Below are 15,272 nucleotides of genomic sequence, written 5' to 3'. Positions count from 1 at the left end.
TCTCTTCACGTTTATTTGGTCCTTAGGACGTATTATCTGATGTCCTTTGGTCTACCCTCTTCACACACAACACACTAACATGTCAGTCTGCTGTCAGACCTCAGGTCTGTCTCTACTGAACACTGGCTTCTCGCTCACTATCAGGATGTCCCCTCCCATTCAGGACTTGTCCCAACTATTACCTCTATCCCCAACTATGTGCATGCAAATTACTAAACAGACAAAACAGTACAATGGGCAGCACCTTCACTTACACATGACTGAGAAGAGACCCCCGGGACATCTTTTTGCCTACTCATCAGTATCATACTCAGTGTTAAAAGTGCATACAGACACTACTGAGCCCCCGCAACATCATTGCGACCGTCGCATGTCGAGCCCAGGATGAAGTGTTCTTCCTATGGGTGGTCCGTAACCTGTAAATTAAACTGGAATAAGCCACGTATTCCAAATAAGAAGCCCCAGAGAGCGCGTCCTGTGCATAGCAGTCTTGATTTTTATTTTTTTTGTACAAAATATACATTTCTGAATTGCAAAGCAGCTATAGTCGGCTACCAAACCGGACACGTCTGAATACAGCGGGTGAGTTATCTATATACACAGCTCATGCGTCGGTACGTGAGGTTCATCTCAAATCCCTAGTTTGGAAATCAGTGCTTTTTTATTCCCTCCCTCCCCAATAATTAAGATGAAACAGGCATCCAGTCAACGAAACACGAGGAAGAACGCGCCGATGGAACGCTCCTCCGAGTCTTGTAGGAATACGGGGTCAATACAAACTTTTAGTCCATCACCGTCATGCTGGGAGACTCGACATTCCGAAGAGAGACGTCCCTAGGTCCAGTCATTGGCGCCAGCTGAGGAGCCGGAGGGATTCTTTCCAGTTCCAGCTGCAGGATATTGCTAATTGTGTTTCTCAGCTTCTATACACCGGCTGGGGTCGAAGCAGCCAATACATAATCTCTGTATATCTAGAGCATGCTAGTAAATACTCTTTTTTTAATTTCTTTATAATGTTCTTTTACCCTTCCCCCACCCACCAACCCACCATATAAAAAAAGCACAAAGGGTGTCCCTTAAAATTCTCACTTATTGGAAAATTATTGCACTTTCCAAAAAACAAAAAAAAATTATGTGCATAGAATTTCTATATCACTTAATGCTCATCTATCATCCTAACGTCCGAGGTTATTACGCATTGCATACATTCTCAGATACAAAAGGTCTAAAATGACAGTGCTACTCATGGGTGAAAATTGTAGCCCCCGCTGCACCCTTTGATAAATGCATCACATCCAGCGTGGTCTAAAAGTAAATCCTGACTGATAAATTCGTGAATGTATTGTAATTAAAGTAGAATTGTTCCTGCAAAAAAGCTCCAAATCCTCTGCATAGTTAAATAATATAGGTCTGCATGTCACCACTAGAGGGAGCTCACTGCATATATTTTTTATCATTGAGTTCAATATATAAATTGTATACAGTGCGCTCCCTCTAGTGGTGGATGTAGGTAGTCACAACTTTACAATCACTACTAGAGGGAGCTCACTGCATACATTCCTATCATTGAGTTCTATGCATAATCTGTATGCAGTGCGCTCCCTCTAGTGGTGGATGTAGGTAGTCACAACTTTACTATCACTACTAGAGGGAGCTCATTGCATACATTCCTATCATTGAGTTCTATGCATAATCTGTATGCAGTGCGCTCCCTCTAGTGGTGGATGTAGGTAGTCACAACTTTACTATCACTACTAGAGGGAGCTCACTGCATACATTCCTATCATTGAGTTCTATGCATAATCCGTATGCAGTGCGCTCCCTCTAGTGGTTAATGTAGGTAGTCATAATTGTATTATCACCACTAGAGGGAGCTCACTGCATATATTACTATCATTGAGTTCTATGCATAATCCGTATGCAGTGCGCTCCCTCTAGTGGTGAATGTAGGTAGTCACAATTGTATTATCACCATTAGAGGGAGCTCACTGCATACATTTTTATCAGTGAGTTCAATATATAAATTGTATACAGTGCTCTCCGTCTAGTGGTGGATGTAGGTAGTCATAATTGTATTATCATCACTAGAGGGAGCTCACGGCATACATTTTTATCATTGAGTTTAATATATAAACTGTAGGCAGTGTGCTCCCTCTAGTGGTGGATGTAGATAGTCACAATTGTATTATCACCACTAGAGGGAGCTCACTGCATTCATTTTTATAAGTGAGTTCAATATATAAATTGTATACAGTGCACTCCCTCTAGTGGTGGATTTAGGTAGTCATAATTGTATTATCATCTCTAGAGGGAGCTCACGGCATACATTTTTATCATTGAGTTTAATATATAAACTGTAGGCAGTGCGCTCCCTCTAGTGGTGGATGTAGATAGTCACAATTGTATTATCACCACTAGAGGGAGCTCACTGCATTCATTTTTATCAGTGAGTTCAATATATAAATTGTATACAGTGCACTCCCTCTAGTGGTGGATGTAGGTAGTCACAATTGTTTAATTCTAGGTTTATGCAGAGGATTTGGAGCTCTGTATTAGAAAAACAGTCCTGATTGCTATCAAGATATGTAAAGAAATTAATTAGGATAGGATTTATATAAGAAAATGACTATATGTCTTGGTTTAATAAATAAATGTCAATAAACTACAGCTCCCAGCATTGTAATTTCTCTATCACATTAATGGAATATTATCATTTTTAGGATTGGGGAACAATGTTTGGAGGGAGGGGAACCTAGGGGACCCCGCACTCATCAGCGAGGGGACGAGCGGCAGAAGCAAGCAATGCTGCCCCTACAGTGAAGGTGATGATGTAGGAGCGCCGCAGCCTTGTTATTGTGCCGAGTAGTCATGGTAACGGGAGAACAAATATCAAAAATTAATGGTCCCGGAGAGCCCCTTTAAGTGTTCTATGATTAGATAATATGGAAGAATACAGGACTCGCTCTGAGGTAATATTTTATATTAATCCATAGAACAAAACCCAAAAATGTAACCTGAGCTGTAAAATAGAGCAATAAAATAAGAGGCTGATCCTGCCATGATTGTACTAGAAAATCAATGTATTGTGCCTATAATCACAGGAAACCAAGCCGAAATCTAGAAAATCACCACGAGGCCCATAGATGTACTCCTGCTCAGGCACATACATCAGGGGTCACATGTGGACTGAGAACTGCATGGACCCCGGGCAAAAAGGGTCTGGGGCTCCTTACAATCCCCTGCAATATGTTGACCACCTGGGGGCGCTCACACATATTGATGCATAAACAGATCCCATTGAGCTCAGTGGGCTGCCCATGGCAACCAATCACAGCGCAGCTTTCATTCTAAGAAAGACGATTTAAAAATGAACGCCGAGTTCTGATTGGTTGCTAGGGGCAACCCGGACGGTTTTGATAAATGAGGGCCTAAAGAGGTTCATTTGGAAATCAGACTGTGAGCGCCATTAAAAGGGGGTCGTCCAGCCTTAGGGTACAATTCTGCAGTCACGCTATGCCGGACGACGCGTCTTGTAGGAATGAGGCCAGAAGTATGCAGATCACATTACTTGACGTCACATGACCGCCCAATCCTAGCGATGTGACCGGAGGATCCTCACAGCACGTACGCCACCCCATAGAGGGCCTGCAGACTTGTAGCCTAAGGCCGAGCAACCCCTTTAAGGATCGGACCACATGACAATCTCTGGACAACGCCGCACAATATGTTGGCGCTATATAAGTAATATACATAGGGCAGCCAACAATGGACGTCCTCAGACAGGTCCTGGGCAGTCTCTATTTTGAGGAAATGGTCTCTATCATATACGACACTGGCAGAAGCCCAAGTTCATAAAGTCTCACTGATGATGTCTTAGATTTAGGCAAACTTCCCCTTTAAGGAAATCCATCCCCTGTATTTGGGTTGTCAGGATTCTCATCTGTATAGCCAAAAAGGAAGATGGCTTCCAACACTGGAGGACTCCGCTTGTCCTGCATTTATTTCAATAGTACTGCAATGCATTTCCTCCCCTGCGGGGGGCGCTACAGGGAAACTGAACACTTGCTGCCAAGTCCCTCTACAGGCGATCACTTTGTGATCAGTTTATAGACAGGAATGCTGAGATTTCTATGTTCTGTCTATAAGGAACCAAATGTCTGCTAAGAATGCTAGGAAGACAATTCCCTAAAGTTCACCCCATGTACGGCCATTATGGCAAAACTTAAAGCGCTATTCCCATCTTCGTATATGGATATTGTCAGATAAGTCTTGTAAAAATGAACAATTTTGCAATTTACTGATTATTAAAGTGTTCAGCCGTTTTTGAGATATTATTACGTTTGTTTTACCTTGGAGACCGACCACCGCTGCTACACAGCAGGACGTACTCAGCGCTTACAAGCTTGTAAACACTGCTCTAAAGTTGGCCAGGATCTCTGGAGCGCGCTGTTACCTCCTAATCCCGGCCAGCTTTAGCGCTGTGCTTACAAGCTAGACATCAGCGGTGGTCGGTCTCCTAGGAAACGAGCTATAAACAAAAGAAAAGTGTCAATATCTCAAGAACGGCTGCAAATTTTAATAAGCAGTAAATTGCAAAAGTGCTCGTTTTTACAAACTCTATCCAACAATATCCATCTGTGAAGATGGGGTTATAAACCTTTAATGGGAAATGACAGCACATTCATAGTAGGGGTGTTTAGATGTACTCCATGTTTGTACAGATGTAGTCGAGATGAGTATGTCATTTGGCACAACTTAACATAATATCAAATGGGTAATAAATGGCCAAGTCCGCTCTGCTACATCTGATCGTAAGTCCATATAGTGCCATCTATGGACATGCAGTGAGGACATACCTCTTTACCCCCGGGGTAATGAAGCTTTGAGCCACATAGGAGCATAAAGTATATTATGTGGGCTGTATATGGATGCCTATAATGAATTGCAGCTTACTGGATTCTTATATTTGTCATTTGGTTCCATATTGAGTTATCTCATATTTTTGTAGACACTGAAAGCTTTTCAAATGATCATATAGATCTTACAGTGAATTTCCAAATGTCCAAATCTCTCTCGATGCGTTATATTTATAATTTTCAGAGCTTTGTATTTCTGATACAAAGCACCAAATCCCCAGCATTAAAGCATAACTAAAACATAACATGAAGCCACCAGTAGGGGGAGCTCTGGAGGTTATTGTATACATTGTGCAGTAAGAGCTTGAGCTCCCTCTAGTGGTGGCACTTGGTAGCAACCATCGTATATTTTAAAGGGGATGTCCGGGGCTAAATAAATTTAAAAACACACACGGTTACTTACTTGCAGAAAGAGCGCCACCCCTGACCATGGGTTGTGTGTGATATTGCAGCTCAGCTCTATTTACTTCAATGGGGCTGATTGCAATAACAGACAAAACCTATGTTCAAGAGAAAGAAGCCAGCTGTGTTTTTTTTACTTCCCTTTGGATAGGTCATCAATGTCTGTTCGGTGGAAATACAGCACCTGGCACCCCGCTGATCAGCTGTTCCCAGTGTTAGGGTACTGTCACAGTTAGCGATGTACCAGCGATCCCGACCAGCGATATGACGCGGTCAGGATCGCTGGTACATCGCTAAGTGGTTGCTAGTGAGCTGCCACACAGGCAGATCTCACCAGCGACATCGCTGGGGTCGGGGGTCGCTACTTACCTGTCACACTAGGCGATCCTGCGTCCTCCCTCCCGCGTCCACGTGTCGCTCATCTGCGCCACAGGAAGCCCAGCAGGAAGCTGACGACGAGAAACGGTCCAGCCTGATGTCGCGCGATCAGCGATAACCAGCGGGGGAGCGGTCGTAGGTAAGTATCACACACAGCGATATCGCTTAGTGTGACAGGCCCTTTAGTGGCAGCCGGAACTGCTAGATACGGAGCTGCACAGCACAGTTCTGTAAAAAGGATAGCAGTTGCAACCGAGTGCTGCACATTTACCCCCTATTGATAAGAATAGTGCAGTACACGGCCACTATACAGTCCCCGGAGCAGTGCAGCTCTCTAACAGAGAAGTGCAGCTCCATAACAGAGCAGTGCAGCTCCGTATCAGAGACGTGCAGCTCCATAACAGAGGAGTGCAGCTCCATAACAGAGGAGTGCAGCTCCGTAACAGAGACGTGCAGCTCCGTATCAGAGACGTGCAGCTCCGTATCAGAGACGTGCAGCTCCGTATCAGAGACGTGCAGCTCCATAACAGAGGAGTGCAGCTCCGTAACAGAGACGTGCAGCTCCGTATCAGAGACGTGCAGCTCCGTATCAGAGACGTGCAGCTCCGTATCAGAGACGTGCAGCTCCATAACAGAGCAGTGCAGCTCCGTATCAGAGACGTGCAGCTCCATAACAGAGGAGTGCAGCTCCGTAACAGAGACGTGCAGCTCCGTATCAGAGACGTGCAGCTCCATAACAGAGGAATGCAGCTCCGTAACAGAGACGTGCAGCTCCGTATCAGAGACGTGCAGCTCCGTATCAGAGACGTGCAGCTCCGTATCAGAGACGTGCAGCTCCGTATCAGAGACGTGCAGCTCCATAACAGAGCAGTGCAGCTCCGTATCAGAGACGTGCAGCTCCATAACAGAGCAGTGCAGCTCCGTATCAGAGACGTGCAGCTCCGTATCAGAGACGTGCAGCTCCATAACAGAGCAGTGCAGCTCCGTATCAGAGACGTGCAGCTCCGTATCAGAGACGTGCAGCTCCATAACAGAGCAGTGCAGCTCCGTATCAGAGACGTGCAGCTCCATAACAGAGCAGTGCAGCTCCGTAACAGAGACGTGCAGCTCCATAACAGAGCAGTGCAGCTCCGTATCAGAGACGTGCAGCTCCGTATCAGAGACGTGCAGCTCCATAACAGAGCAGTGCAGCTCCGTATCAGAGACGTGCAGCTCCGTATCAGAGACGTGCAGCTCCATAACAGAGCAGTGCAGCTCCGTATCAGAGACGTGCAGCTCCATAACAGAGAAGTGCAGCTCCGTAAAAGGAGTGCAGTTCTGTAACAGAGCAGTGCAGCTCCGTATTAGAGACGTGCAGCTCCATAACAGAGAAGTGCAGCTCCGTATCAGAGACGTGCAGCTCCATAACAGAGAAGTGCAGCTCCGTAAAAGGAGTGCAGTTCTGTAACAGAGCAGTGCAGCTCCGTATCAGAGACGTGCAGCTCCATAAGAGAGAAGTGCAGCTCCGTAACAGAGAAGTGCAGCTCCGTAACAGAGTCGTGCAGCTCCATAGCAGAGAAGCGCAGCTTCGTAACAGAGAAGTGCAGCTCCATAACAGAGCAGTGCAGCTCCATAACCGAGACGTGCAGCTCCATAACCGAGACGTGCAGCTCCGTAACAGACGTGCAGCTCCGTAACAGACGTGCAGCTCCATAACAGAGCAGTGCAGCTTCATAGCAGAGCAGTGCAGCTTCATAGCAGAGCAGTGCAGCTTCATAGCAGAGCAGTGCAGCTCCGTAACAGACGTGCAGCTCCATAACAGAGCAGTGCAGGCCACCGCTGACACTGGGAACAGCTGATCGACGAGGGCACCGTGTGACGCACCTCCACCGATCAGACATGAATGACCCATCCTAAGGGTTGGCCATCGGTGTCGAAGTTCCGGACAAGTCCTTTAAGCTTTACTAATTACATCCAGAGCTGCATTCAAAATTGCATTCAAAGCGCTCGCTCTTCTTTGGTGCATTGTAGAAGCCAATCATAACTCCAAAGTGTAATAAAAAACAAAGTTCTGAAACTTTCTAATATAATTCTTCGAGATTCACAATTTCTGCTGTTAGGGAATAAAGACAATCTACTAATCATGTCGAGCGGCTACGACCCTGAGCGTGATACACGGCAGCAAAACGTGCGCTCAGGGTAAGACGTCATCGCCTGGATGTTTCCATTCACTCCCTGCAGGCAGAGATCTTGAAAATGATGAGAAATTATATATAAGAAGATGCAGAACTTATTTCATGTAACGCTTAGGCTCGATTTCCATGAAGCCCCCCTTTAATGTAGAGGCTAGGGTCCTTCTAATTGGAGGACGGTCTTCACACCTGTGTTCGGGGGGGTCCTCTGACTGCTCCTCCTGGATGCAGACCGGCTGCCATGGAGGACCGGATCAGGGCAGCGTAGATTTTTTTTTTCCTCCTACCAGAGTATCAGCCATTACAGCCATGGGGGCCCTTTCTTTAGGGCTTTATATTTAACCTCTTAAAGGGGTGTTCTTATCTTGCAGGCCCCTTATAGTAGTTACAGGCCCCCTATATTGAGAATGTGGTGGTCCCTGACCCCTATGGACAGAGAGGAGGCTGTGCATGCACATTTGCCTGTTTCATAGACCTCCATAGACGTGAATGGAGAAAGCTTGGGCATGAATCCGCACCTTTCCATTGATGCAATCTGGGGGTTAGGGATCCCAGTTTTCAAGATGCATCAGTTCTGGCATAACTCTGTGAATTTACCAGAAATGTACAAGACGGGATTAACCCTTTAATTATCTGGCTTTAATGGGGGGTTTGCAAAGTTTGCGTCTGAGTTTTTCTATGTAGGGGCTCATCTTCATTCATAGGGGATTAATAAGACATATCAGATGACTCAAGGTGGATTTCTCCCTTTAAAAATTAAAAAAAATTTTTTTATCTCAGCATGCTGAAGTTTGTAGTACCCCAATAGCTGCAGGTGGCAATAAGAACATTACTAGAGCATATTTGCCAACAGTCCCAAATGAAAAGTTTCCTTCCCAAACATAATTAGGATTCTGACCTGGGTAATTATGTCCTATTACTATGTGGAGGAGCTCATGATACAATCAGTTCTCATAAATTAATAATAAGCCAGGGCTGGATTATGTCACTTCCCCTTTAAGGATCATGTGATACGTGAACGTCGACGCCGTCCGCTACTACTATCATCTGGAAGAAGATACTAAGGTTTTCCTGGTTTTTCGGAAGTTACTTAAGACCGTTCAAGATCTCCGCAAACGAGTCCTCCCTGGAGACTACTACTCCCATCCTGAAGGGGAGAGATATTGGGCGACACCTTTGGATCCTCAGGAGAGGGATGAGCTCCTGGAAGTGCTACCAGCCAGGACATAGCACAGAGATGACTTTTCGCATTTTTCACTCCGCGCCGTACGCGCTTCTCCAGTGGTCGTGCATCCACATTGTCTATGTAAAAAGTGTGACCTTGGGAGAAACAAAAAAAACAAAAAAACAAAAAGGAAATCTTGAAGGTCGTGAGTTTCGCTAAATGACGTTGTCGAAGAGCTGCATCGATCTCATGATGTTTTCATCCTGCGGAAGAAAAAAAAAAAAGAAAGGGCGACGTCATCTGTGCGTCCGGCTCATCTCTAGTTGGGACCTGGGGATTATTTTTTGTTCCTTCGTTCACAGTCGGAGCCGCCAGAACGTTCTCATCTTTATGTAGTGTCACTATACGACATTTCTGCGTTCAGACGGTGCAGAAATACGGAGCTTTTTTGTTTTCTACAGATTTCCGCACCAATCTACACAATAACAATCTTCTCTGGCTATTGCTGCATTTTTAGGCCCTTTCCCCCTTATTTGATGCGTTTCTGGTGCAGATGTAAAGTGCTTTTTTACAGTACAGAAAAGTTTGGATTCAGCGCTTAATAAAGTATCTGCAGTATTTTACAACGCTCCTGAACTGAGGTCTTGGTGCATTTTTTTCTCTATAGGCTTCTTCTGGAAATTAAAAAAAAAAGCATGAAAAAAATAAATTTTAAGTGCAGAGTCAAAGCTTTTCTGTGGTATTAAAATAAAACATTAAAAACATTAAAAACTCTGCTTCATATCTGCCCCCAAATCGCATCAAATAAGCGGGAGAACGCATAAAAGAAGCGCAGCAAACGCGCATAATGTAATGTATGTTTAATTCACGTGTATATTTATTGTTTATTATGTTTATTTGATCTTATCACTTATTAAGTAAATCAATTTAGTAAATTCAATTCTTTTGTGAGCATTTTCTTATTCATTACAATCCAATGGAACCCTTACAATACAGCGCAATATTCAGAGAAGATCGTTATTGGGTTGTTCGGTGCGGACATCTGCAGAAAACGCGCAGGGAAAAAAAGCAGTAGACAAAATGCAGCACTTACGCTATGTGTGAACACAGCCTCAGTTTTACATTTTTATCTTTTATTTTTTATTTATTTTATTTCTATTTATTATTATTTATTTATTAATATAACCCTAATAGACAAAAAATTTCAATCACGCAATTTTTTTTTACGATATTTCCTGCTTCCTGTAAATAATCTGATCGCTGTGTTGTGCAGGTTGTTACAATTACAAGGACACCAAATATGTCCCTGTTATATGCTGATTTGCAATGATTTTTTTTTTTTTTTTTAAAGCATTAAAAATATCAATAAGTGTTTTTCATTATGTTTTAGTAATATTATAGGAAGAAAAAAATTACTTTTATTCTCCCTCTAGAATCCAAGGACATAGATATACACTGCTGTGTACAATGTATCACTACAATATGCCTGTGGAATCAGGGCCTGCAATACAGATCAAGTGTACAAAACTCTCCCCAATACATCACCAGTGCCTGTGGCTCAGCAGCTTTCACTCCTGACTGTGATGTTGAGGGTGGTGGGTTTCATTACAGGGGAGACTCACAAAGAAAAAAAAAAATGACATTTTTGCAATTAGTTCTTATTTTTACAGGGTTAAAAAATCTGACAAATTTATTCACTTAAGTATACAGGTACAAAGAAATACATTGCTGTATACAATGTACATGTATAAACTGCTTCTAGGGTTACTGCCTGCAATACAGAGTTGTGACAGGTTCCTGCAGCCTCGATATAGATCCTTCATCCTCAGCTGCTCTTACCTTCTGGCATGACTCAATGAATTCATCAATGGTAACGACACCGTCTTTATTTCTATCCATTTTCTAAAGGAGAAAAAAGAAAACACAACTATATAAAAACATTGCAGTGAAGGTTTTCTTACTATATCTTTTTAGTTGACAGAATTATGCTTTTCTGATGCAGAACTCAGAATTGAAATGATGGAATGAGGAAATTTGGGCCACCTGCAGCCACCACTAGAGGGAGCCTAGGAGCTTACTGCAAACAGTGGTCTGTAGTTCATATTGTATGTAGTGATCTCCCCCTAGTGGTGGACTTATGAGTTGTTGTTTTTTTTTTTTTTAGATTGTCAGTTCCATTATATTCTATGCCGTGTTCACACTCAAAGCTGCATTCAGAAAGTCTTCCTCTTGTTTGGGCTAATTTTTCTTTTTGTGCTTTCATTTTTTTCTCCTCTTTTTGAAAGAGCCATTTCATTTTCTTTCGACATACGCAAATAATGGCTTGCTTATTGTGGGACATCTGAGTGAGTTCGAGTTTTTATTTATTTATTTATTTTTTTAATTTTTTAAAATGACTTTTTCACTTATTTTTTTACACCCTCTAGGAGACTTGAACCTGTGATTGTTTGATCGCTTACATTACATAATATAAAACTCCAATAATAGCTGTGTGTACCGCAGGCCTCTTCCTTCTGCTCTCTTCTACTTCTCGCCAAGTCTTAGATGGAAGAGCAATAACATGAAAGCACGATCAGACTACACAGCATTTGTTTGTAGTCTGTAACCATGGAAACACATTGATCCAGCTAGGAGCTGTAGACCAAAAAGGATAGATTTTTTCTTTTTTTTTTTTTTGCAGAATTGCCTTAGTTTTGAAGATGGACATACTGTATGCAAGACTGTACAGGAAGGGGGACAAAGTTTAGGATTATTTCACCTGAAAAAAATTCTCCACGTGTTCCCTCGGAGCCTCCTCTCTCATGTTTGGATATGTATACTTGCCCATCATGTCATATATCGATTTCATGATGTCCATCATTTCCTGTGGAAACAGCAAGAAGGTAAATGTGAAACAATCCTAGATCATTTCTATTATATTATTTTTAATCTTTTTTTAAAGAAAACATAAAATATCTCAATATAAGACATATGGTCGCGCTCGACGTGCCAACGAGCCCTGAGGAGTGAGCAGAGCCGGAGGGGGCCGCGCAGCGAAACAGCTGAGGGCCGAGGAGAGGGGTATGGTATATCATTTTTAACCCTACGTTTATTATTTTCTGGGGCCTGGAGAAATCTCAGAGTATAAGACAGTTTTTTTTTTGTTTTTTTAAATCTGCAGCATTTGAATTTTTTCAGCGTTTTTTATTTCACCCATTAAAACGAATGCATGAAAAACGCATCAAAAAGTTTGCGTTTTTTTTTTTCTGCCAAGAAAGAGTGTATAAAAAAATGCTGCAAATATTTAACATGTGAGCATACCCTTAAGCATTTTCTTAATAAAAAAAAAAAAAAGAAAAGAAAAAAATATATGCATACAGCTTGTCCTGTAAACATTAAGGCAATTGTCCCTTATTTCTTTAGGATATGTCCTCAAACTGAAATCTGTGCAGCCCTTCGCTTGGCACTGGCGCTCATCTGATTTTTTGAAGCTCCCACTGGATGTTAACAGCATATAGAGCCGGAAGAGCGCAGCGCCGAACACTGTGTAGTGGCCGCTCTCAGTACTGCAGCTCAGCTCCTATGGATGTAAATGTGATCTTAGCTGCAGTACATGAGACTGACCACTGGACAGTGTATGGCGCTGTGCTGTTCCACTCCATATATGGTTTATCTCCAACAACTGATTAATAGGGGGCGCAGGGAGGGTTTCAGACCCCCGCAGATCCAGATCCATAGGGTAAGTTGTCAATATCTAAGATGTGAACAACTCTTTTACGAAAAAAAAAATAACAATGAGAAAAAGATGAGTTGCAAGAAAAGGGGCAATGCATTATTCTAGTCTTGAAGCTTAAAATTGGTGCCCTATTTAAAGGGAATTTATCAGCAGATTTTTTTCTACTTAGTCTGAGAGCAGCACAGTGTAGGGATTGTGTCACTGTGTGCTGTAGTTTCAATACAATCAGTGTTTTATCAGCAGGAGATTATCACTGCAGGACTAGGTCTCATGTGCAGACAAGTCAGGCCAATCAGTGTAACCCCACCCCCAGCACTGATTGGCAACTCGCTGACACAGTGAACACAGGACTCAGTCAATCAGTGATGTGGGTGGGGGTTAAACAGAGCTCATCATTGCGAGCTCTGTTAGACCTGCAGCAGGAAATACAGGGATTGTATCCAAATTGCACCAAGCAGCTCAGTAAGTGACAGATCACTGGAATCAGGGTCTCTGCCCCTACATCACTGCTCTCAGATTATATAACAAAAACCTGCTGACAGATTCCCTTTAAAGGAAACCTGTCAGCAGGGTTGTGCATAGTAACCTACACACAGTGTCAGGTTGGCGGCATTATACTGAATAAAATGATACCTGGGTGATGAAATCCGTCTTATGCTTCTTTTAAAATCCTTATTTTTAGTTTGCAGTTAATGATATGCTTGTGCCCTATGGCGGGGTTCATGTGTGTGGTGCTGTGATTATACATCCACAATGCAGACTGCTGACAGGTCCCTGCTCCATCACTGACCTTTACACTAGTTTACATAATGAATATACTTGTGAGGGATGAAGTAAAAGTCTCTCCCCTCCTGAAATGTGCCTCCTCACTTGGGATTCCACAGGATCATTGTTTTCTTTTAATTAAAAGAGTTAGGAAGAAACTCTTTGAAGCTCTTAACAGAAGGGTTCAAAATTTTTTTTGCATTTGCAGCCAGCTGTCTCTTTTGTCTGACTGAAGAACATGGTGACCCCGTGGTACAACTAGTCACAGCAGACTCTGAGGTATTGAATCTGGAAAATGACCTATAATAACAGAATGCAATATCTCTGAGACTAGCTGAGCACATAATCAGAATCGGCATTCCTTTCCCCACACGCCCATATTATTTAGCCACCTCCAGAACCCTGGAGTTATAAAGCATACCTAATAGGAATTACATATGGTAGGCATACTTGGTCTGTATGCGCAGATAAAATCCAGCGGAACCCAGTGGCAGCACAACCAACCCATTCAGAGCTTTGGGTGCAAAGTTAAGGGCCATCCACGATTATGGATAGAAAATCTTATTCTCAAACATGGGAGGAGGGAAGCAGTCCAGCCCAGGGGTGGCAGCATAGTGTGGCAGGGAACAGCCTAGGATATATAAGGCAGTCCCTCATTTTGGACTTAATTTTTCTACTGGCAGGATGACCTGTTATCAACGCGGCCAGGAAAGCCTGTAACTAAGATTTGGACCTGTGATCCATCAGCGCCTCCCTGGGGTCACATGCTACATAACACAGTAATTGCAACCTATCTATACCCTATCTTTGTACTACACTTGTGACTGTGTACCTATATATTGTTCTTGTAAATATATACCAGCATATTTCGCCTTTTCGGCGATTATATATGAAATAAATCTTGGGCTGCTCTTTTATCTCGATTCACGAATCCCCAACTTCCGCACTCTCTGTTGGTTAATTATACGCTATCGGGGTTGGTTTCTGACCCGATATAAGCCTGTTGTCGGACGGAGCTTATTTCACACGAGGAACTGGTGGCAGAATATCGTATTGTTTTAGTGAGGAACTCTGGCAGTGATGGCCGGGAGGTTTATATATATATATCCCCAGCCTGGACTGGTGATATATATCCCCCCTCACTGGGAGCACCTCACTAACTCGTACCTATAAGGGAAGCCTTTCCAGTGACTATTTGCCCTCGGTGCAGTTCCCTGACTGACCTGGAGCAAGTGGTGGTGCCAGATAGCCGATCCCTGTAGGTCCTTCTCTCCCCTCCCCCCGAGGTGAGCGAAGTCGACGCCCCTCTTCCCCTGTGAGATTCCTCACAATATTAATGTGTGTATTTGAAAAAACCATGTCACTTCATCACAATGGTGGCGCCTGTGCACTATCACTTGTCAGTTAGAGCCTATTACCTTGCGCTGTTGAAAAGAAACAAAAATCACCATCAGCATGGTGCCATCGGCTGCGCCTGTGCATTAGCATCTATCGCGTTCTGATAGATGCTACTGCGCATGCACCTCCGCCGGCTCCTAGTTGCTGCAGCCAAAAAAATTTACACTACAACAAAATGGCGCCGGAGGCTGCGCATGCGCAGTAGGATCTATTGATATGTGATAGATGCTAATGCGCAGGCGCAGCCGACGGCACCATTTTGATGGTGATTTTTGTTTCTTTTCAACAGCGCAAGATAATAGACACTAACTGACAAATGAGATTGCGCAGGCGCTACCATTTTGATGAAGTGACTTTTTTTT

At 43.3% G+C, this 15,272-nt stretch overlaps 1 protein-coding gene across 5 annotated transcripts in view; it reads right to left on the bottom strand.

Annotated features, from left to right (window-relative positions):
• Nucleotides 1–8,484: 8,484 nt before the first annotated feature.
• Nucleotides 8,485–15,272, bottom strand: part of KCNIP2 (potassium voltage-gated channel interacting protein 2) — a 603,893-nt gene continuing 597,105 nt past the window's right edge. For all 5 annotated transcript variants that reach the window (XM_073552890.1, XM_073552892.1, XM_073552891.1 and 2 more), the window contains 3 exons: nt 11,791–11,895; nt 10,872–10,934; nt 8,485–9,295 (listed from right to left, as the gene is read on the bottom strand). In XM_073552890.1, the coding sequence (XP_073408991.1) occupies nt 9,248–9,295; nt 10,872–10,934; nt 11,791–11,895 (216 nt within the window). In that variant the 3' untranslated portion in view covers nt 8,485–9,247. The remainder of the gene's footprint in view (nt 9,296–10,871; nt 10,935–11,790; nt 11,896–15,272) is intronic.

Source organism: Dendrobates tinctorius, unplaced genomic scaffold (genome assembly GCF_039654945.1).
Source record: "Dendrobates tinctorius isolate UK_male_01 unplaced genomic scaffold, ASM3965494v1 ptg000196l, whole genome shotgun sequence".
Classification (NCBI taxonomy): domain Eukaryota; kingdom Metazoa; phylum Chordata; class Amphibia; order Anura; family Dendrobatidae; genus Dendrobates; species Dendrobates tinctorius.
Note: the sequence above shows the minus strand (reverse complement) of the source record. Positions and strands in the feature narration are given on the sequence as shown.